Below are 24,193 nucleotides of genomic sequence, written 5' to 3' on the forward strand. Positions count from 1 at the left end.
AGCATCCGAAAGTCTCTCAGGCTTTCCACGGAGCCAACCACCATGATGGAAATCCTATCCACTTCCCTGGATACATGGTCTTCATCATCAGGAGGGATCCTCACCCTCACCACACCGGAGATATTCACAAGGTCTTGCATTACCTTCCCGGACCTTCCAATGATTCTCCCAATCAGAGTTTTGGGTACCAGAACCACATCTTTCCTCAAACCCAACCGATCCATAGCCTCTCTTGCTATCTCTAGGCGTCGAGCAGCCTTCATATTACTCTGCCTAACCAATTGTTTGACACGTAGACACTGCAAATGCATCTCCTTCAGGACAGCTACTCTGTTTGATGTATCTTCCCTGGCTGATACTATCACCAACTGCCGAGTCTCAGGTGCCCAGTGCACCTCACACGCTTTGACCGCCTCTTTGAAAGCCTCATGTACCCCTTCATCCGCGCAGGCTTCTTGCATGTCTTGGGGTACCTCGATCACAGATTTGAAGGTCGTGGTCTTGCTCTCTTCCTGGACAGAAGACTCTGGCTTTACCACGGACACTTCCCTCACTACAGTTGACCCGACTGGGTGACTGTCTTCTTCGGCTCTTTGCTCACCAACTTCAGGAGATTTTATCTCTTCGCGAGCCTTTGCCAAGATAGGTACCGGCAGGTCCGTCTTGTTATCACTCGGACCCAGCTGCTGCACATCTCCGTCCAAGATCTTCTCCCGCAGAAGACCTTCTACTACTCCTCTGAGTTCCTCCATCTCTTCCTTAAGGCTCTTGTTCACACTTTGCCAGGTGGACAGGTGACCTCTGAGCTCCAAGACATCTTTCTTGAGCCCCTCCACCTTGTGCTCGGCCAATTGTCTCAAGATTCTCTCTTGTTTGACATGTTCTTCCACTGTCTCTTTTATTAGTTGTATCTCCTGATCTTGTTCTCTTTTGGCCAGCACATGTCGCACCACTAATTCTTTAACTATATCGTCAAAGGGTACCACTGAGTCAGTCCTATCAGTCGAGTGAACCCCCGATTACCCTCTGACTGTGCTTCTATTCCCGTTATCCTCTCGATCAGGTTACCACCAGTCCTGTCACGAGTTTCAGTCAGCACAGCATTAGATTCTGTCCTTGTGGTGGCTACTGGCAACAACACATCACAGTCACACCACATCGTACGGTGAACCCCCAAGACACTCTCTATCCGTGTGACAGCTCCGCTCTTTTCGTTTACCACACCATTCTCATTCACACTGTGGTACCCTTCAGGTGACGTCAGGTCAGTAAATTCGTCTGACGCAATTCTTTCTCCGGTCACCCTTACGTCTAGCCTGTCCACGTTAGGAGGTGTCAGCGTCTCAGTGTCTGCTAGCACTACCGTAGAAACGTCTCTATCGTCCTGCCCCACATCTTTAAATATGACACGGCGCCTCTCAAAGGTATGCACTAGGTTTGGTGGCGTACTACCACCTTGGCACTCCCCCTTCGTCTTCTCATTTAGGACTCTGTCCACCTTATAATTCACGATGACCCTGTGGAGGCAGCGAACTCTGACGTTTTTCTCGGTCAGAGCTAAACCGAGCGGAGTTCCTGTCAGAGTCACCTGACTCTTTGAGTCCAGCCAACCAGGGACTCCTTCCCGATGCAGCATCACAGTACACACCTGCGGCCCATCATCACTATCCGGAAAGGATATCCCACATTCTGACCAAGTCATACACACACACTGCGGTACTCCAGACATACCCACTGAGCCATCCAGTGCTGTCATTTCTTCAAACTTGGCCCCTTTCTGGACCACCACCCCACTATGGGTTGCCGGCCCCTCCCAGGACTCCACCCCTTTTTGGGTTACCGCGCCCTTTTGGGACTCCACCCGCTTTTGGGCTACCACCCCAATTTGGGTCACCGCCCCCTTTCTGGATTTCCCCATGTCCGTTCTGCAGAACTTCTTATGCCACAGTTCACACACTACAGTTTATGTATTTTTTTTTTTTACGATACCACACAAGTCTTTGTTGGCACCACCACAGCTCCTGCTGTCACCGATCACCGGCTGCTGTTCACGCACACACAGCGGCTGGTGTCACTGCAGCTCCTGCTGCGCCGTCTTCGTGGACGCGCCGATCCACCCGAAGCCGCTTGTCTCCTTCGTAACCCCGCCGGGTTACCGGAAGCCGCTTGTCAACCTCGAAGATAAAAGAAACCACAAAAGCTCGCCCATAGGGCCTTTCCAGTGCGCAGGTATAATGGGTATAAAGAAATAATACAGGGTACTCACCCTTAATAGTTGTGTAAAGCCACAACTACTGTATCCGCTTAGTCACATGCAATAAAGCTGCAGCAAGATGGTGTAGACAGACAGCGTCTGCTACCAATGGTCAAAGAGGAGATCCCAAAAAAGGAAAAACACCAGGTCCCTGTGCTGTGAGACGTTCGTGACCCCACTGAGCCACAGCAAGCACCTTCAGGTTTTTTTGCAGAGGAAAAAGAAAAAACACATGCACGAAAAAACTCCAAAAAACTCACGTATACTGTCTGTGCGCTATTCAGGATGTACCGTCTCCGCCTGAGACCGTCCAACACACAGGGCACACCGGGTGCTATTCAGGGAGCCGACCCTCCTCCCAGGGTCTCCCAACACACCGGCTTCACCAGGTCCAAGGTCGTATCACGTGTTCCAGGGATCCGATTCCTCTCCCAGAACCTCCCAACACTGACCCTCCAGGACCTTGCTCACTGACCCAGGTCAGTACAACAACGAACACCTGTCCGTTACCTGTGTCGGCCACACAGGTCGTCGGGTACCTCTTATCCGCAGAGGCACCCTAGCAATCACCAGTCTCTTTCACTGAGCTGCTGTCAGTATACGGCTTCCACAACAGTCAGTCCTCCTGGCTCAGCGTTGCCAGCACTGCAACATGTGCTGTTGGAACCGCAGCCCTTAGCAACAACGTTTTTTTTTTTTTCTTGGCAGTCCTTTTCTGTTGCCCCCAGCAACAAGGCTACTATATTGCCCTTAGCAACTCTCCACCATTTGTGAGGTAGCGCTGTCATGTAAGTAGGGGGTTCTCGCTTGCAGCGATCAAAAAAACACATCCGGCACCGGATTTTCAACAAATCATAGTCCAAGAGGTTTATTCATCCTTCATAAACCTCCAGCAGTAATATGCATCAGTCTTATAGCAGACAGCAGGGTATCTTCACACTGGAGCTCTGCTCCCCTATAGCCCTCCTAGTCACACAGGCTGTGCTTCATCTAGCCAGCAGGCTATACAGTCTCTCAGTAGCAGTCCCGTCTCCGGGTTACCTTGCATGCTGCTTTACACTGCTAACGTTCCTTCCTTCTCCCTGGGAACGGTCAGGCACACATCGCCATTAGTCACAGCGTCCACACGTGCTGTTAGTGAGGAAATCCTTCTCCTCACGGGACATTCACCCCATGTGACCAGACCTCAGGTACCTTATATGGTCCATAACCACACCCACAGGTGATCACATGACTATGACCTCACCCAAGGTCCTATTGCACACAGCCACACACAGGCTTTCCTGACACATTGTAACGGAACGTACTACTCAGCAGTACCTCTGCTGATCATTATGATCTTTCAGTATCCTACACCTATCAGGGTAATGGAAATGCTTATACGGTTGTCCTGGGACACCCACACAGCGCCCCCTAGCGGACACAGCGGTCACTGCACCACAGATGATAAAGCATTGTTTTTTGCCTTGTTTTTACTTTATGGTGTTCACTAAAGGGGTTAACTAGTAGTTCATATAATGGAGCCCAATGACAGATTAAAACACAAATGAAAGAATAGATATATACACATAGAATACATATATATACTGTATATATATATATACACATGTCATTGAGACACACACATATATATATATATATATATATATTTATAGTTCATAGAGTTCTACATAACACAATAGCCGCTAAATCAATTGCCGGCTTCTGTAAAATCATTACAAAACTCGACATGAAATGACACATGGTTTACATACAGTAAACCATTTCATTTAGTATTTTATATGTCTTTGACTAATAATTAAATTAGTGTATGTGTGTAAAATTTTGGACATGTAGGTGTTAAATTGCGTGGGCTCCTGCGGTAATTTCTCCACCAGAGAGGGAAAGCCAGTGAGCGAGGGCAGATTTTAATAGCCTAGAGAGGGGCCATTGTTTTTGCCCCCTCCCCAGCTAAAAAAATCTGCCCCCAGTCACTTAGACTCTCTATTCCCATTGCCTTTAGCAGAGGCTCATGGGTTAATAATGGGTTAATGTCACCTTGCTATTGAAGGGTGACATTAAGCTGAGTTAATAACGGAGAGGTGTCAAAGGACAGGGGTGCGTATTTCTCGCAAGTCACACTTGTGGTTCGTGTGTAATCCATTTTTCTCTCGCACCCATAGACTTGCTTTGGCGAGTCTCGGCAGAGAATCGGTGACAATCGCAGCAAAACCGGATGATGGGAGCTGCCCCATATATTAACATTTGGGACGAGTGCAATGCGATTTTTCATCGCATAGCACTCGTCCGTTTTTCTAGCTGGTGTGACTCCGGCCTTAGTTCCACTATGGGACACTCAGTTTTTGCTGTCTGATCGCTTCTATAGCGTGCAGATGAAGCAGCATCTGCATGCTACAGAAGTTGTCAGCACTGCATTCTGTGCACACTGACCTGAGAGACTTCCTGACATGCACTGCACATGACAGGAAGTTTCTCAGCTTTGGCAACCCGGATGTCGTCATGACGACATTGGGTTACCAAGGAAGCGATCCAAAGGCAGCCCTCTACCTGCTCCCGGTATGCTGCGATCGTGTTCGTCCATGGGAAGTAAAGTCCAGGTCACATAGACAGAATAGTATGTCTAATATCAGAGAGGGTTAAATCTAAATCTACCGTTCTCACCGAATGCCTAATCCTCAATGCCCATGTCCCCTCTAAACAATCAAAAATAACCACATAATCCAGAGTGTCCCACGGCGACCTCAGTTGAAGGACATTCATAACGGGAGATGTGATTGCTCTAACCAGCCGCCGGCTAAACAGTGACAGGAGCGTCATCAGTCCCGCAGTCTATAGTGCTGAGCTGCCGTGATAGAGGGCACACGAGTTCATTAGCTAATTGACGAGCATAGGAAACACCTTAGGAAGTTCGTAAAAACACAAGCAGATCCTCAGCAAATTTGCAAACATTTTTATACCTGCATTTTTACTGTGGATTTGACTAACTCAATTGAAGTCAATGGTTGAAAAATGCTAAAAATTCACACAAAGAATTGACATGCTGCAGAATATAACATACTACAAATTCAAATACTTAACGGAAAATTACTAATCGTGTGCACAGCACTTCAGGATTCTTAGTGAATTAGCTGGCATAATGATTCTCTAACATTTTTGGCCCAATTCCGCTCAGAAAAAACGCACCATGTGCACATAGCCTAAGGCCTCATTGACACATCAGCAACCGACCAGCAATCTGGATCAGTGTTTGCATGTCAGAACCAGGAGTGAAACCCACAGAGATAGAGTGCTTTGTGTCCTGGAGACATTCACGGCCTCAGCACACAAACAGAAAACAAAAATCTGACCCAAACCACAGACGTAATTCAATAGTAAATTCATATGCAGCATTGGCCAATTTGTGATAAACTCGGCGAGGCCTCCCACCAGGTTGAAAGGCAATATAGAAATAGAGGCACCAACCAGGAGGTTCTTGGTTAAAAAAGATGTGTTTTTTATTCCACGTCATCATCACAGGAAGACACAGCAGGCAACGTTTTCCCCAAAATTGGTCTTTTTGAAGCCCGATTTTAAGAATTTGGGGGGGGGGGGCTTGAAAAATTAAAATTTTGGCTGAAACATTGCCTCCTGTAATGTAGCTCGTCAGCGACATATCCAGATTATATTCCATCTTGATTGTAAAAAAAACAGCATGTTATGATTTACTCGTCGTTTATTGGCTACTAAGGGTTTAAATTGTGTTTAGTTTTGCTTTTTTATTATTTTCTATGTTTTCTATGGAATATGCACAATACTATGACATGCTTTTCTAAAAAATCAAGATGGAATATAATTTGGATGTTTTTATACAAGGAATTGGGAAGTCCAGTTTTCTCTACTTTGTCAACGAATACAACTGATGATCTGCAAGTTACAGGGCGCTCCACATTCAGGACCAGCTTCTTTCCATTTCAGCAGGATTATAAACGTGGTCAGCCATGATTTGTTCATGTTTTTTCATACAAAAGAGTAATACAGAAAATATACCAGGATGTGACTCCACACCATGATGTCCGTGAAGGCTTGCATGCATTGCTTTTAAATTCAAGCTCCACAGCTTTTTTTGTCCTTAGGTATCACCCTTTCCGAGTACTTTCGAGACATGGGGTACAATGTCAGTATGATGGCCGACTCCACATCTCGGTGGGCTGAAGCTTTAAGGGAAATATCGGGTCGTCTGGCAGAAATGCCCGCTGGTAAGATTCTTTCATTGCAGAAGATCCAGACTTTGCACAAAGATGATTACACTTCTATGATGCTCATTGGTCTTTCACACTTGTATCAACTAAAGTAGCAGTAGAGACAAGGAACAGAAAGTTGGTGGCCCATGATGGTCTGTTGCCATGTTCTGGCACCCATGTTTGTGCCTATATAACTGTAGGCTTTCATCCCAGGAGAGGCATCTCTGAAGATTCAGCATTTATTCTTAATTATGCTAGATGTGTTTTTCATTAGGTCAAGATTCAGTGGGGGTAATAAGTATTTGATCCCTTGCTGATTTTGTAAGTTTGCCCACTGACAAAGACATGAACAGTCTATAATTTTAAGGGTAGGAAAATTTTAACATTAAGGCCGGTTTCACATTAGCTCTTTTTAAGCGCACGCACGGCCGGGGGTAGCTCCGCCCCCGAGCCGGCTCTCTGGCCGGCGTGCCCGCCCCTTGCTTGTAGCGCCGCCTCCTAGCGCACAGCGGCGCCTGCGATCGGCGCACCCTATCTTTAGCATAGGGTGCGCAGATCGTGCGCAGGCCGTGCGCTAGTTGCGCTTTGACCTGCGCTGCGCACTTTTGACGGTGCGCCGTGCGCGCCAAAATCAAACTGTACCTTTATGAGGTCATAACTCTGGAACGCTTCCATGGATCCCGGTGATTCTGACATTGTTTTCTCATGACATATTGTACTTCATGTTAGTGGTAAAATTTCATTCAAATAACTTGCGTTTATTTGTGAGAAAAACGGAAATTTGGCGAAAATTTTGAAAATTTTGCAATTTTCCAACTTTGAATTTTTATGCCCTTAAATCACAGAGATACAGCACAAAAAAAACTTGATAACTAACATTTCCCACATGTTTACTTTACATCAGCACAATTTTGGAACCAAAATTTTTTTTTGTTAGGAAGTTATAAGGGTTAAAAGTTGACTAGCGATTTCTCATTTTTACAACACCATTTTATTTTTAGGACCACATCACATTTGAGGTCACTTTGAGGGGTCTATATGATAGAAAATACCCAAAAGTGACACCATTCTAAAAACTGCACCCCTTAAGGTGCTCAAAACCACATTCAAGAAGTTTATTAACCCTTTAGGTGCGTCACAGGAATTTTTTTGAATATTTAAAAAAAAAAATGAACATCTAACTTTTTTTCACAAAAAAAATACTTCAGGTTCAATTTTTTTTATTTTACCAAGGGTAACAGGAGAAATTGGACTGCAAAAGTTATTGTGCAATTTGTCCTGAGTACGCTGATACCTGTTATGTGGGGGGAACGACTGTTTCGGCGCATGGCAGAGCTCAGAATGGAAGGAGCGCCGTTTGACTTTTTCAATGCAAAATTGGCTGGAATTCAGATCGGACACCATGTCACGTTTGGAGAGTCCCTGATGTACCTAAACAGTGGAAACCCCCTAAAAGTGACCCCATTTTGGAAACTAGGCCCCCCAAGGAACTTATCTAGATATGTGGTGAGAACTTTGAACCCACAAGGGCTTTACAGAAGTTTATAACGTACAGCAGTACAATTAAAAAATCATATTTTTTCCACAAAAATGATCTTTTCACCCCAATTTTTATTTTCTCAAGGGTAACAGGACCCTAAAAGTTATTGTGCAATTTGTCCTGAGTACGCTGATGCCCCACATGTGGGGGTAAACCACTATTTGGGCGCATGGCAGAGCTTGGAAGGGAAGCAGCGCCATTTGACGTTTTTGGCTGGAATTGAGATCGGACATCATGTCGCGATTGGAAAACCCCTGATGTACCAAAACAGTGGAAACCCCCCACAAATGACACCATTTTGGAAACTAGACCCCCTAAGGAACTTATCTAGATGTGTGGTGAGAACGTTGAACCCCCAAGGGCTTCACAGAAGTTTATAACATAAAGCTGTACAATTAAAAAATCATATTTTTTTTCCACGAAAATGATCTTTTCACCCTCAATTCTTATTTTTCCAAGGGTAACAGGACCCTAAAAGTTATTGTGCAATTTGTCCTGAGTACGCTGATACCCCACATGTGGGGGTAAACCACTATTTGGGCGCATGGCAGAGCTCGGAAGGGAAGCAGCACCATTTGACGTTTTTGGCTGGAATTGAGATCGGACACCATGTCACGATTGGAAAACCCCTGATGTACCTAAACAGTGGAAACCCCCCACAAATGACACCATTTTGTAAACTAGACCCCCCAAGGAACTTATCTAGATGTGTGGTGAGCACTTTGAACCCCCCAGTGCTTCACAGAAGTTTATAACGCCCGGGCGTGAAAATAAAAAATTTGTATTTTTTCCACAAACATGATCTTTTAGTCACCATTTTTTTATTTTCCCAAGGGTACCAGGAGAAATTGGACCCCAAAAGTTGTTGTCCAATTTGTCCTGAGTATGCTGATACCCCATATGTGGGAGAAAACTACTGTATGGGCACACGTCGGGGCTCGGAAGGGAAGTAGGGACGTTTTGGAATGCAGACTTTGATGGAATGGTCTGCGGGTGTCATGTTGCCTTTGGAGAGCCCCTAATGTACCTAAACAGTGGAAACCCCCCACAAATGACCCCATTTTGAAAACTAGACCCCCTAAGGAACTTATCTAGATGTGAGGTGAGCACTTTGAACCCTCAAAGGCTTCACAGAAGTTTATAATGCCATGGCATGAAAATAAAAAAATCGTATTTTTTCCACAAACATGATCAATTAGTCGCCAATTTTTTTATTTTCCCAAGGGTAACAGGAGAAATTGAACCCCAAAAGTTGTTGTCCAATTTGTCCTGAGTACGCTGACACCCCATATGTGGGAGAAAACTACTGTATGGGCACACGTCGGGGCTCGGAAGGGAAGTAGTGACGTTTTGGAATGCAGACTTTGAGGGAATGTTCTGCGGGTGTCATGTTGCCTTTGGAGAGCCCCTAATGTACCTAAACAGTGGAAACCCCCCACAAATGACCCCATTTTGGAAACAAGACCCCCTAAGGAACTTATCTAGATGTGTGGTGAGCACTTTGAACCCCCAAGGGCTTCACAGAAGTTTATAATGCCCGGGCATGAAAATAAAAAAATCGTATTTTTTCCACAAACATGATCAATTAGTCCCCAATTTTTTCATTTTCCCAAGGGTAACAGGAGAAATTGGACCCCAAAAGTTGTTGTCCAATTTGTCCTGAGTACGCTGACACCCCATATGTGGGAGAAAACTACTGTATGGACACACGTCAGGGCTCGGAAGGGAAGTAGTGACGTTTTGGAATGCAGACTTTGATGGAATGGTCTGCGGGTGTCATGTTGCCTTTGGAGAGCCCCTAATGTACCTAAACAGTGGAAACCCCCACAAATGACCCCATTTTGGAAACGAGACCCCCTAAGGAACTTATCTAGATGTGTGGTGAGCACTTTCAACCCCCAAGGGCTTCACAGAAGTTTATAATGCCCGGGCATGAAAATAAAAAAATTGTATTTTTTCCGCAAACATGATCAATTAGTCCCCAATTTTTTCATTTTCCCAAGGGTAACAGGAGAAATTGGACCCCAAAAGTTGTTGTCCAATTTGTCATGAGTACGCTGACACCCCATATGTGGGAGAAAACTACTGTATGGACACACGTCAGGGCTCGGAAGGGAAGTAGTGACGTTTTGGAATGCAGACTTTGATGGAATGGTCTGCGGGTGTCATGTTGCCTTTGGAGAGCCCCTAATGTACCTAAACAGTGGAAACCCCCACAAATGACCCCATTTTGGAAAAGAGACCCCCTAAGGAACTTATCTAGATGTGTGGTGAGCACTTTGAACCCCCAAGGGCTTCAAAGAAGTTTATAATGCCCGGGCATGAAAATAAAAAAATTGTATTTTTTCCACAAACATGATCAATTAGTCCCCAATTTTTTTATTTTCCCAAGGGTAACAGGAGAAATTGGACCCCAAAAGTTGTTGTCCAATTTGTCATGAGTACGCTGACACCCCATATGTGGGAGAAAACTACTGTATGGACACACGTCGGGGCTTGGAAGGGAAGCAGTGACATTTTGGAATGCAGACTTTGATGGAATGGTCTACGGGTGTCATGTGCGTTTGGAGAGCCCCTGATGTACCTAAACTATTGAAACTCCCCACAAGTGACCCCGTTTTCGACACTAGGCCCCCCATGGAACTTATCTAGATGTGTGGTGAGCACTTTGAACCCCCAAGTGCTTCACAGAAGTTTATAACGCTCGGGCGTGAAAATAAAAAAATCATTTTTTTCCACAAAAATGATATTTTTGCCCCCAATTTTTTATTTTCCTAAGGGTAACAGGATAAATTGGACCCCAAAAATTGTTTTGCAATTTGACCTGAGTAGGCTGATACCCTACATGTGGGGGTAAAACACTGTTTGGGCGCATGGCAGAGCTTGGAAGGGAAGGAGCACCATTTGACTTTTTCAACTCAGAATTGGCTGGAATTGAGATCAGACGCCATGTTGCATTTGGAAAGCCCCTGATGTGCCCAAACAGTGGAAACCCCCAATTCTAACCCGAACCCCAACACACCCCTAACCCTAATCTCAGCCCTAACCCTAACCCTAGCCCTAACCCTAGCCCTAACCCTATCCCTAACCCTAACCCTAGCCCTAACCCTACCCTAACCCTAACCCTATCCCTAACCCTAACCCTAACGGAAAAATGGAAATAAATACATTTTTTTTATTTTATTATTTTTCCCTAACTAAGGGGGTGATAACGGGGGGTTTGATTTACTATTTATGGCAGTTTTTATGTTTGGCGGCTGTCACACGCTAAAAGACGCTTTTTATTGTAAAAATAGTTTTTGCATCACCACATATTGAGAGCTCTAATTTTTCTGTATTTTGACCCACCGAGTCATGTGAGGTCTTATTTTTTGCGGGACGATTTGACGTTTTTATTGGTACCATTTTCTGGCACGTGACTTTTTTGATCGCTTTTTATTCCGATTTTTGGGACGCAGAATGAACAAAAACCAGCGTTTCATGAATTTCTTTTGGGGGGGTGCGTTTACACCGTTCCGCGTGCGATAAAATTGATAAAGCGGTTTTATTCTTCGGGTCAGTACGGTTACAGCGATACCTCATTTAGGTCTTTTTTTATGTTTTGGCGCTTTTATGCAATGAAAACTATTTTATATAAAAAATAATTATTTTTGCATCGCTTTATTCTGCGAGCTATAACTTTTTTAATTTTTTGCGGATGATGCTGTATGGCAGCTTGTTTTTTGCAGGACAAGATGACGTTTTCAGCGGTACCATGGATATTTATATGCGTCTTTTTGATCGCGCGTTATTACACTTTTTGTTTGGCGATATGATAATAAATCATTATTTTTTGCTTCGTTTTTTATTTTTATTTTTTAAGGGGTTCGCTAAAAAGGGGTTAACTAATGGGACAGTTTTATAGGGCGGGTCGTTACGGACGCGGCGATACCTAATATGTGTACTTTTATTGTTTTTTTTTTTTTATTTCTAAAAAATGGATTTTTTGGGGGGAATATTTATTTTTTTTTCTAATTTATTTGGCGATTTTTTTAAATTTATTTTAACACTTTTTTTATTTTTATTTTTACTTTATTAAATAGTCCCAGGTGGGACATCACTGTCCTGTGACAGATCGCTGATCTGTCACATCAGCGATCTGTCACAGGCACTGCACAGGCTTCCTCATGCCTGCGCTTTGCAGGCACTGAGGAAGCCAGCTTCCTGCAGGCCCCCGAAGGCCCCCGTCGCCATCTTGGATTCGGGGGCCTGCAGGAAAGGAGCCCCCGGCAGCAGCACTGCACATTGCGCTGCCGTGGGGGGCTCAGGGAAGCACTTAGGGAGCCCCCTCCCTGCCGATGCTTCCCTATAACCCCCGGTACACCGCGATCATGTTTGATCGCGGTGTGCAAGGGGTTAACGTGTCGGGGGCGGTCCGTGACCGCCCCTGACACATTGTGCCGGGTGTCAGCTGTGATAATCAGCTGACACCCGGCCGCGATCAGCGGTGCTCACCACGTGGGCGCCGCTGATCGCGGTAGACGTACTATCCCGTCCATGGGCATAGGGGCCCGGGTCCCATGGACGGGATAGTACGTCTCATGTCAGGAAGGGGTTAAGTCTCCTCTCAGTCTTCTTTTTTGCAAGCTAAACATTTCCAAATCCTGTGACCGTTCCTCATAGGACATGGTTTGCAAACCGGTCATTATTCTGGTCGCTCTTCTCTGAATTTGCTCCAGTTTGTTGATGTCTTTTTTAAAATGTGGTGCTCCAAACTGGACACAGTATTCCAGATGAGTCTGACCAAAGAGGAGTAGAGGGCAATAATGACTGTCACACTGTTGACTCACGTTCAGTCTGTGATCTATTAGTATACCCAAGTCTTTTTCACATGTGCTGTTTCTTAGCTGTATTCCTCCCATTCTGTATTTTTTTTTGCCCAGATGTAGTACTTTGCATTTTTCCCTGTTAAAAACCATTCTGTTAGTTGCTGCCCACTGCTCCAGTTTATTTATATCTTTTTGAATCCTTTCTCTCTCTTCTCTAGTATTAGCTATCCCTACTAGATTTGCATCATCAGCAAATTTAATCAGTTTACCCTCAATTCCTTCATCTAAATCACTTAATTTTTTTCTTTAATAAAATGGTGGTGCTTCTTATAATCTATGCGTCTTATTGCTTGCCGGGGGTGGTGGCAGCAGTGAAGCAGGGTCCCAGGATCACTGCTGGAGGAGGCAGGAGTGGGGTGAGGCTGCAGGCCATAGGCTGGGCTGAGGGGGTGTTCCGATGTGCGGCGCGCCGCTTCAGGTGTCCAGTGCTGCTGCAGGTGTCCGGTGGTGCTTTGGGGGTGTCCGGTGCTGCTGTGGGGGTCTCCAGTGCTGCGAGGACTCTGCTGACATTTTTTGAAAGGCCAGAGCCCCCCGCAGTTCTATGGTTTCCTATGCAGTGGACTCCGAGAAAATGGCCGCCGGGGGCGGCGCATGCGCAGACGGAGATCTCAGCACCAAAATATCGGGAGATGAGATCTCAGCACTGCCCCAGGTAGTGGACCTCTCTCATGCCCATCTGGCACTTTCCTAGCTTGATGGTCAGGCCTGCTTGGTGGATGCACCCGAGCACCTCCTGGAGATGCTGAAGGTGTTCCTCTCAGGTGGAATTGAAGACGGCATTGTCATCCTTGTACACCACCGCGCACATCTCCAGTCCCTGAAGCAGGTGGTCGACCATCCGCTGGAATGTGGAAGGGGCATTCTTCATGCCAAAAGGAATGACCATAGACTCATGTAGTCCAAAGGGTGTGATAAAGGTGGACTTCTCCTGTGCCTTGGGGCTCAGGGGGATCTGCCAATATCCCCGACTCAGATCCATAATGGATAGTGCGCATCAGCTAACCGCTCAAGCAGCTCCTCAATGCGTGGCATTGGGTGCGCATCGGAGGCTGTGATGGCGTTGAGCCCACATGCTCTTGGACTGTTGAATCATCCCCAGCTGCAAAATCTCATCGATCTACTGGCGCATGATGTGCTGCACCTCGTGAGAGATCCAATAGAGTGTCCGGCATAGGGGGCATGATTCCCGGTGTCCACTTCATGGACAACTACCTCAGTCCTTCCGGGTCAGTTGGTAAACACGGCCCGGAAGGATGCCAATGTGGCTCGCAGCTGCGACCGCTGGTGTGCGGATAGCAAGGCACTTGCCTCCACATCCTCTATACACTGTGTTCCAAATTATTATGCAAAAAATATTTCCTCATATTTTCTCTAAATTACCTATATGAATTGCAGTCATTGTTGTTTTCCAGTCATCTAATATTCTAGTATAATTGCAATGTTTTTGAACAAACTGCCTATGAAAACAGTGTATTTTTAAAAATAAGAAGCACTCAAAATGCATGTTCCAAATTATTATGCACAGCAGAGTTTTCAACCTTTTTATTTTTATTTTGAACAAAAAAATGATCAATTGTGAAATTATAAGCATTATCAGCTTTTTAGAAAATGAAATCAAACAGTTTTCAAGTCAAAACTTTATTCTAGGTGATGTTACAATTGCGCATAGGACCCCTTGTTCGAAAGAAGCTTCTGAACTCTCTCGTCCATTGAATTTGTCAGTTTTTGGATGGTTTGTGCTTCAATTGTTTTGCATGTGGACAGAATACCCTCCCAGAGCTGTTGCTTAGATGTGAACTGCCTCCCGCCATCATAGACACTCCTTTTGATGATGCTCCAGAGGTTCTCAATGGGATTGAGGTCAGGGTAAGTTGGTGGCCACACCATAAGTTTGTCCTCTTTTATGCCCATAGCAGCCAGAGATGCAGATGTGTTATTTGCTGCATGAGACGGTGCATTATCATGCATGACAATGATCTTGCTGCGGAAAGCACGGTTCTTCCTCTTGAACCATGGCAGGAAGTGCTGTTTTAGAAACTCCACATAGATTATGGAGTTCATCTTTACCCCTTCAGGGATCCTATAGGGGCCGTCAATCTCTCTCCCCATGATTCCAGCCAAAAACATTACTCCACCTCCTCCTTGTTGGCGCCTTAGCCGTGTTTTCATGGGGTGTCCATCAACCAGCCATCCTCCACTCCATCCATCTGGACCATCGAGCGTTGCACGGCACTCATCGGTGAACAAAACAGTTTGGAAGTCAGTCTTCATGTCTCGTTTGGCCCACTGGAGCCGTTTCTGCTTGTGTGCAGTGGATAGAGATGGTCGACAGGATGGCTTACGCACAGCTGCAAACCTCTGAAGGACCCTGCACCTTGTTGTTCGGGGGACGTTGGAGGCACCAGCAGCTTCAAAAACTTGTCTGCTGCTATGACAAGGCATTTTTGCAGCTGCTCTTTTAACCTGACGCAATTGCCTGTTGGAAAGTGTCCTCAATTTTTCCTTATCAGCACGCACACGTGTGTGCTGGGAATCAGCTACATACTTCTTGATTGTGCGATGATCACGATGAAGTGTCTTGGCAATGTTGATTGTAGTCATGCCTTGACCTAAATACTCCACAATTTGCTGCTTCTCAGCAGCCGACACATCCTTTTTCTTTCCCATTTTGGCAAAAAATGTAGGCTGCTTAATAATGTGGAACAGCCTTCTTAAGTAGTCTTGCCTTTATTTGGACACACCTGTCAAACTAATTTGCACAGGTATCTGCAATTGCTTTCTGTGATATAAAGAGCCCTGACACACATCACCATCAATGAGTTTAAATGATAAACAAAAAAATTCTAACCTTATCACTCCTAAACTCTTTTTGCCTTAGCTTGGGCCAGCATGTCCAGGAGGGGATCTTCCTTCCCGTACTCGGTCTGGTTGCAGACTGGTAGCACGCATGCTCACGTTTGATGAGCTTTCAACATATTGACGTGAAAAACCTTGCGCGTACCCCGAGCGTGTTCAAGTGTGAACACGGAGGTGACTGGGGTGAGCTGTTGGTGTACGACGTATGAGCCTTCCCTAGCCGCCTGAAGCATATCCTTGGTATGGGGACCAGCACCCACACCTTCTGACCCACCTGGTAGGTCCGCTCCCGAGCGTTCTGATCGTACCAGTGCTTCTGGTCATCTTGAACCTGCACCGTGTTGTCATGCACCAAACTGCGCTAAGGTCTGCATCTTGTCATGGAAACGCATGACATACTCCATGATGGACACTTCCAAAGGGCTCAACTCATCTTCTCAGGATTCCCTTACTAACCCAAGGGGTCCCTGGACTCGCCTGCCGTACAGAAGCTCGAAGGGGGGGAAACCCAGTCAAGGCCTGCGGAACCTTTCGGTAAGCAAATAGCAGATGTAGGAGATACCGCTCCCAGTCGCATCTTTGGGTCTCAGCTAGCATTCTTAACATCTGTTTGAGGGTACAGTTGAAGCGCTCACACAAACCTTTGGTTTGGGGGTGATACGTGCTCGATACCAGACACTTCACTTTTTTGCAGAGAGCCTCCATAAGGGGAGACATGAATTGAGTCCCTTGGTCGGTAAGAATCTCCCTGGGAAATCCTACTCGTGAAAAGATGGCCAAGAGGACATCCGCCACCTTATCTGCCCTAGTTGAGGACAGAGCCACTGCCTCCAGGTACCAGGTAACATAGTCTACCACAAATAAGGATGTACTGCTTTCCAGAGCTGCTGAGTATGGCCAGAGGTCCCAGAATGTCCACAGCGATCCTGTGGAAAGGCTCCTCTATCACTGGCAAAGAGATCAGGGGAGCCTTAAGAGCAGGCCCTGACTTCCCCACTCTTTGACAGGTGATACAGGAATGACAGTAGTTTGTCACATCTGTCCCCAATTTGGGCCAATAGAAGTGTTGAGACAGCCGGGCCCTAATTTTGCTGATCCCCAAGTGTTCAGCGAGTGGAATCTTGTAGGAAATCCTTAACAACTCACCCCTAAATTGGTAGGGGATGACCAGCTGTCTTTCCCTCAACCAGTCCTTTTGGGATTTACTGACAACTGTCTCCCATTACACCCTCCCTCATTCCCAGAACATCCTCTCCTTATCAGTCTCGGAGGTGGGCATCTCAGCAACGTGTCTCAAGGTCTCCAGGCTCGCATCTGAGTGCAGAGCAGCCTGGAACTTCTGGCTGGAGGCAGCTAGAAGTGACATCAAGGTCCCTTCCTAATGAGAACCCTCTGGGACCTGCTCTGGGTCCATCTCGGGTTCAGTCATCCCTCTCCAGAAGGCAGGGCGTTATCTGCAATCTGGGCACTCTGACTGCGGGTGACAACAGCCACTTAGGCCTTCTCCCTGGGGATTTCCACAGACCCATCAGCTGGCGCTGCTATGGGTACTACCTCCCCATCCACCCCCATTACCTCAGGAGCAGTGCTATATATGGAGCAGTTACCTTCCTCTGTGGCACTGGTCAGTTGCACAGCATCACCTTCCTCATGGTTCCCATTCCTATCCCCATTACCCTTAGCACTGTTGTTTGCTCCTGTTAGTGATTCCTCAGCCATCTCACCCCTCAGCGTGACGTGTCTGAGTGTTCCCGTACCTTCAGATACATAATCATTATCAGATAAATCATTGTCAGATAAAGAATTATCAGGTAAATCACTGTCAGGTAGCATACATGTTCACATCATTATCATTACCCTCAGTATCAGATTGGGGAGGGGGGTCAGGGAAATCATACACAAACATCCTCCCCAAATCAAGTCACCAACAAAACATCGGTGGGCAAGTATTCAGACACCCCCACTTCCTTCACCCCTCTCCCGACACCCCAATCTATAAAAACCCAGGCAATCGGCAAGGGACAGCGGACGACCCCAATCCAGGTGACAGTCAGGGTTTTCAACGGAATAAACTCTTCAGGAGCCGACAGTCTGGGTTGGATGAGGGTTCGTTCGGCACTGGTGTCCTTGAGGCCTATAGCGCCCTTGCTCCCCACGGTGACGTGCTGCAAATTGTCACATACCCTCCCCACTGCCCTACCCACAAAAAGAACTGCTGTATTATGCCCTGAGGCCTTGGCTGGGGGGGTTCCTCTTCTGCTTCTTAGGACAGGCGAAGCTGAGATTTCCAGTGTAGGGTGTAGGCCTGGTGTTCGCAAAGGGGACAGGGCCTCCATTGAGTCAGCTGGCAGGGGTACTAGGGTAGGTTGTTGGCTTACCCCCTTTCCAGCTGGCTTCCACACGTCCGGTTTACAGTCAGCCTCGTAGGTGTGGACGACCTGCGCTGCTTTATAAGGTCTATCACGAACTGTCGCACCTTAGCTGGACAAATATGTAGGAACTGGTAAACCTTTTTACTGTAAACCTCAGGAGTCAGTTGGTACTTCTTTATCAGGGACTGCTTGATGGCCTCATAGTCTCCATCTTGGTCTGGAGGGAGAGAAACAAATGCCTCCAGAGCTTTTCCTTTGAGCTCTGGGGTAAAATATCGGGCCCATTCGGTCACAGGCAACCGGTACTGTCTACAGGTTTTTTCCAATCCCCTAAAGTGTCCAAGTTCCCATCCTTTTACATCACAGGAAAATGCTCTGGCTGGCTGTCCATTCTGGACTCACTTCTGGGCTGGGAAGACCTCTGCCCCTGGATTCGGGCTACCTTCACATGGGCCGCCCGCTCGGATTGGCCCTCTTGCTCGGCTCTCTCTTGGTATTGCTGGACCAGCTGCAGGCATCTCGCAAAATCCTCTGCGGGGCATTGTTGTAGGGCCATTTGCAGATACCGGTCCATGCTACCCTGGCTGCGAATAGGGCCGGCCTCCACTGGTTGGACCTCTAGTTCGGTAACGTCCATAATTTGGCTGACCCCTGCCTCCGCTGGGCTCTGGGCATGGTCTTGATCTGCTTCAAGTTGCACCAGTTCTGCGACCATTTTGTCACGCTGCAGCTATGCAAGGTAGCTGCAAGCTCCACTAGATGGCAATAAAGTGGAAGGAGGACAGCACATCTGCAATAGCAGACCTGCAGTTAGGCTACCACCAGGTGGCAGCAGAGAAGTCAAATAAGTCAAGTCAAAACCTAGAACGTCACACAGTATAAAGGGAAAAACCAAGCACAGAGTCAGCAGAGCGCCAGAGGGTCAGTACCAGTCCAAAGCAGAAGTACCCGAAGCAAGAGACAAAGTCAGGTCAGAGCCAAAACCGAATCAAACACTGGGAAATCCCAAAATAAAGGGAAACACTAAGATGGGACAGGAAGAGAGGAAGGAACAGACACGGGCAAAGTCAGTAAGCGCAGCAGGGCAAATCAGGGTACTACCAGAGTCATATACTCACGCCGTAGACAGAAAATATAACTGACATCGTGTCACGCTCGCACCTTAGCTGGTTGGTGCGAGCTGGGGGGTTGTGGCCCCACTGTGCCACAGACCAGACTACCCTGAAAGGGGCTTGACTAAGACAGCTGCCTTGGTCTTCTCTGGAGCCTCCAATGGTGAGGTCAGGGTTGTGCAGCAGACAGCTGCCAGGTGCCACTCCAGGGTGGTGTCTGGCTGTGACTGCTGATCCCACTCAGGGACAGGACACAGGAGGTGTAGGTATGGATACAGGCAGGAGTGTGGAGTAGGTGGAGCCGCAGGAGTGCAGAGTAGGCAGAGCCGTAGGAGTGCAGAGTAGGCAGAGCCATAGGAGTGTGGAGTAGGCAGAGCCGTAGGAGTGTGGAGTAGGCAGAGCCGCAGGAGCGCAGAGTAGGCGGAGCCACAGGACTGCAGAGTAAAGCTGAACCACAAGGTCTGCGGAGAGAAGCTGCAGCAAGAGGTTCTGCAGCGGCAGCAGGAGTGGAGCAAAGCTGAACCACATGGTCTGTGGAAAGAAGCTGCAGCAAGAGGTTCTGCAGCAGCAGAGTGTCACGTGGACCCGTCCTGTGTGACGCGACCAGCAGGCCGGTAACTGAAACAACAAGACACGGCACGTGAAACTGTCCTGTGTGAAACAGCCCACTGGCCGGTAACTAAAACAACAAGACACGGGGGGAAGGGGAAACAGTTACAACGGTGGGCCCTGTGATAGGGAACGGGGACGTGGAGACCTTCTGCACACTCCTAACGTTCCCTAGGTCGGTTCCGCACCGAGCGCCGATCAGGATACCTGTCACTCTAGCACACCCTACACCTATCCCTTGCTAGGGAGCTGGGTGATGCAGGCACTGGCCCCACCGCTGTACTAATACACACCATGGAAAAATACAAACAGGGAAACACCACTTAGCTTTGCTCTGTTGCTCTTGCTCCCAGCAACAGAGTCCACCACCAGAATGCAGCTTTCCTCCTGAATAGCAGCCACCAAGCTCTGACAGAGCTGCAAGGAAATCCCCTCTGACTCCTTCCACAACAGGGCTCTGACTGAGCTGCCAGGACCTCTCTCTAGATCCTTCCTCCAACAAGGATGGTTGAAATGAACACTATCACCAACCATGATGCAACACCTGACACTCTTTTATAGCAGAGCCAGAGCAATCACACCTGCTTTATAATCATGTGCAATAACGCTCACCACCACCGGGGGCAAACTAGAACAAAAGACACCAATGTGTAATAATCCTAATGGCCACCGGGGGCAAAACCAAACTTAATCACCACAGCTTAAGGAAAAAAAAAAGGTTACTAGTGCATTTTATCTGTCATGATCCAGCATGGATCATGACACAGAGCAAAGCTTTACCACAAGGTCTGTGGAAAGAAGCTACAGCAAGAGGTTCTGCAGCAGCAGAGCAAACTGAACCACAAGGTATGTGGAAAGAAGCTGCAGCAAGAGGTTCTGCAGCAGCAGCAGGAGCAGAGCTGCAAGGGTGCAGAGCAGGCAGAGCTGCAAGGGTGCAGAGCAGGCAAAGCTGCAAGGGTGCAGAGCAAGGACGGGGAGGACACAGGGAAAGGCACAGCAGGGAAGGTAGCAAAAGACAAGGAGGCAGAGGAAGGACAGAGTTCAGACAAGGTACAGGGACAAAGACTCAAGGACCAGGATATTCTGCCTCCTGGCAGGCGGAAGGACAAGTAAACACAAAGCTAGGACCAAGACACAGAGACCAGGATATGCAGCCTCCTGGAGGGCAGAAAAAGAACACAAAGCAAGGCTAAGAGTATTTCTACAGAGAAGGAGATACACAGGACAGGGCCTGGCTTCCTCAGCAGCAAGATACTGAGTTTAGACATTGCACAGGCAATGTTCCAGTGGGTGTGGTGGACCTAAATAGTCGAGGGCTCTAGGTAATTGGTCAGGGACAGATTAGACGGGTGCACCCTGGCTGCATAAGAACCAGAGAGTTCTGGCGCCGCCCCCCTATACACACACAGCCAAGAAGCATGCAGGAGAGCAGAGGAACAGAGCATAGAACATAGGACAGGCAGCAAACAGAATTCACAGCATGACCCAGAGCATTGAGTAAGTTGGTGTGCGGAGGATGGGAGGCCATGCAGTGATGCCAGCAGGGTTGTTATACATCCATAAAGTGACAATATGCTGCATAATGCAGGCGATGTGTGTCAACCCCTAAACCAAAAAAGAAAAAATCCACATGGTCAGGTGGAAAAAAGGAGTATAAAACAAGGAGCCTCCTTGTGTCCCACCGATGCTGCTTGCACTGAGATCCAGCGGCACCATGACTGAAGGTAACCAGCTTTGAGCTCCCTCCATATCTAACTTACCGCTACTTTCTGTTCAGCGATCTTATGGCCATTATCTTGTTGACATATTATAGAAGCGAATAACTGTATGCTGGACTGAGATGGGATCTTTTTCATTTGCTTCTGAGCAGCTGGACATGTGCAACTGCATTCAGTGAGACTACCCGCTCTCTGTATGGTGTACACATTTACCTTGCTTCATACTAGGAAGATACATGCCTCGTATGTCATTTATATTGGGCCGCACTACTTTCATATATAACTCTGCCAACAGTACGCATTAATCAATTTGTAGTTGTGGATCCCTCAACACATAATTATTGATTCCTTATGAGGACTGGTATATCTCCTTATGCTCTATTATGTACCATGTGACACCCTATATATTTTAACTGCCGCCTCTTGCTATACTTTGGATTATGCTTTGCATATTGTCACTTTATGTGTGTATTATCATCAATAAAATATTACTATATTTATGATATTTTTTTGAACCTCTATTTTTTCAGGGACTACTCTGGGTACTGACCTACAGTATATTGTCGATTATATCTTGGTGACTGACCATTTGACCTTTGGATATTTGATATATGAGTCACTTTTTATTTTATGTTCACTATTTCCAGTCCCATTGAAACAAATTCTATTGCAGTCCCTGATTTTTCTAGTTTTTTTCGGTTTCATGTCTTTGGTCTAGAGGCTTTTTTCTTTTTTGGTTTAAGGGTTGTTGTTACACATCGCCTGCATTATGCAGCGGGGAGAAATAGCTGACCTGAAACCAAAACGAGGCAAGGCAAAGTTAACCCCTGCATGACCAGACTGGGAAAAGGGGCAGACAGGACTCAAAACCCAATCTGAATCATGACACATTTGGCCTTTGGTTTTGCCCTGGGGATCGATGCCTTTATACATGCATATTCCAGCAAGAGCATCCTTTTTCTGCTGAGTGTACCAGGATTCTCCCCTGGCAGCCATAATTACCAAATAAAAGATAAGACAGAAAAAATACGAGAAGGGGAGGGGGTAATCACTATATAAGGGGTTACCTTGTCAGGTCAGGGTCCCAACAGAGGGGTGTGCCTTGTTAGGTTAGGGTCCCAACAGATGGGTATGCCTTGTTAGAGCAATGTCCCAACAAAGATGTCTTCTTGTCACTGGCTGCTCTGCTCACATGAATTGGCCAGTTTATGCACCAATTACCTTCCCTTTTTTTTTTATTTATTTTAATAGTAATGCAGTTCCCATTCCATATGTTCTACATCTGCAGACTATAGTGTTTCAGTGTGCAGCTTTAATTTGTTACTTACATATATCCAAGGGCTATCATTTCTCCTTGCGGTGAGTGACATGTCAAGCCTGACATGCCAAGACAAATACGCAAATTGTCTCTTCAGAGAGAAAGAGGACTAAAACTTTTGTTCCGACTATTGGAAGTAGCAATTCTAAAAGTCAATATCAACCATCAACAATCTAACGAGCCTTGCACATGACAAAAGCCAGAACCAAAATATCAATTTTGAAGGAGAAAATTTACCCCTTGGATCCCGGTCAGGCGCCTCTCAGCAGGCCAAACCAGATCTCACACTTTGCACTGACTAGGGGCAGAACCCTGAAATACAATGTCTGCAAATGGAGATTTTGGTTTTGGCTTTTATCCTAAGTCATGTGACAAGGCTCGTTTGAGGGTAGATATTGACTTTTAGGATTACTACTTCAAATAAGTAGTTCTAGAGTTCTAGTACTCTTCCTCTCTGAAGAGACAATTTGCTTAGTTACATATAGAGTGGCTCTCAAAGCTTGCACCTGTTCACATTAGTCTTTCTTTTTGAAAGTGATGGTCAGTCTTTTGATATCTGTGTTTGTGACAGTGCCACCACACTGCGTGACATCCATGTCTGTCACAGTTTATTACCACGCTGCTGCATTTCTTGAATATTGTGTATAATATTAATCTATCACAATACTGTGCAAAATAGAGGTAGTAATGACCCTTATTAGCTGACAGTCCGCAATAAATGACCTCAAGCAAGAGCTGAAGCACCGCAATAAGTGACTGCAGGCAAGAGCCAACAGTCCGCAATAAGTGACCGCAGGCAAGTTTCGAAGCTCCGCAATAAGTGTTATGGACTGACCTGGGCTGGAATAGCACCGACTAGGGGCAGTAGCTGCAGGTAGCGTAGTCAGGGCTAGCTAGGGATCGGTCCACGGAGCTTCAGTAGAATCTTGAGGATAAGCAGCAGGTGAAAGGAAGCTTGACTAGAGGCTAGTAGCTCAATAATCTCATAAGGAAGAGAGTGCAATGCCAAATTTAATCCAAAGTACCTGAGCATTACAGACATCAAGCAGTGTCTAAATTCCTATTAATGTGGATGACTACTACACAGATGACTCCAGCTGTAATCGACCCATCAGACCGTTTTGCAATGAGGCTGTGAAGCCCAGAACTGATTGCCCAAAGATAATGGACATGGCCCCTGCAAAGCTAGGTCCTTTGATGTCCTCTGATGACCCTTGATGTATGGTTGCTGCTTCCTAAGGCCCCATAGGACATTTCATTATGGACTTGTATGGACGATAGTGAATCTAGTGAGTCTTACTCTATTGTCCATGTCTAGAAGACTGA

The 24,193-nt window shown here is 46.6% G+C and overlaps 1 protein-coding gene across 1 annotated transcript in view; it reads left to right on the plus strand.

Moving 5' to 3' along the window:
* LOC141055625 (V-type proton ATPase catalytic subunit A-like) overlaps positions 1-24,193 on the plus strand; it is a 210,287-nt gene that overhangs the window by 135,141 nt on the left and 50,953 nt on the right. Inside the window, exon 9 of the mRNA XM_073552273.1 lies at positions 6,367-6,489. Coding sequence (XP_073408374.1) covers positions 6,367-6,489 — 123 coding nt within the window. The remainder of the gene's footprint in view (positions 1-6,366; positions 6,490-24,193) is intronic.

Source organism: Dendrobates tinctorius, unplaced genomic scaffold, assembly GCF_039654945.1.
Source record: "Dendrobates tinctorius isolate UK_male_01 unplaced genomic scaffold, ASM3965494v1 ptg000189l, whole genome shotgun sequence".
Lineage (NCBI taxonomy): Eukaryota > Metazoa > Chordata > Amphibia > Anura > Dendrobatidae > Dendrobates > Dendrobates tinctorius.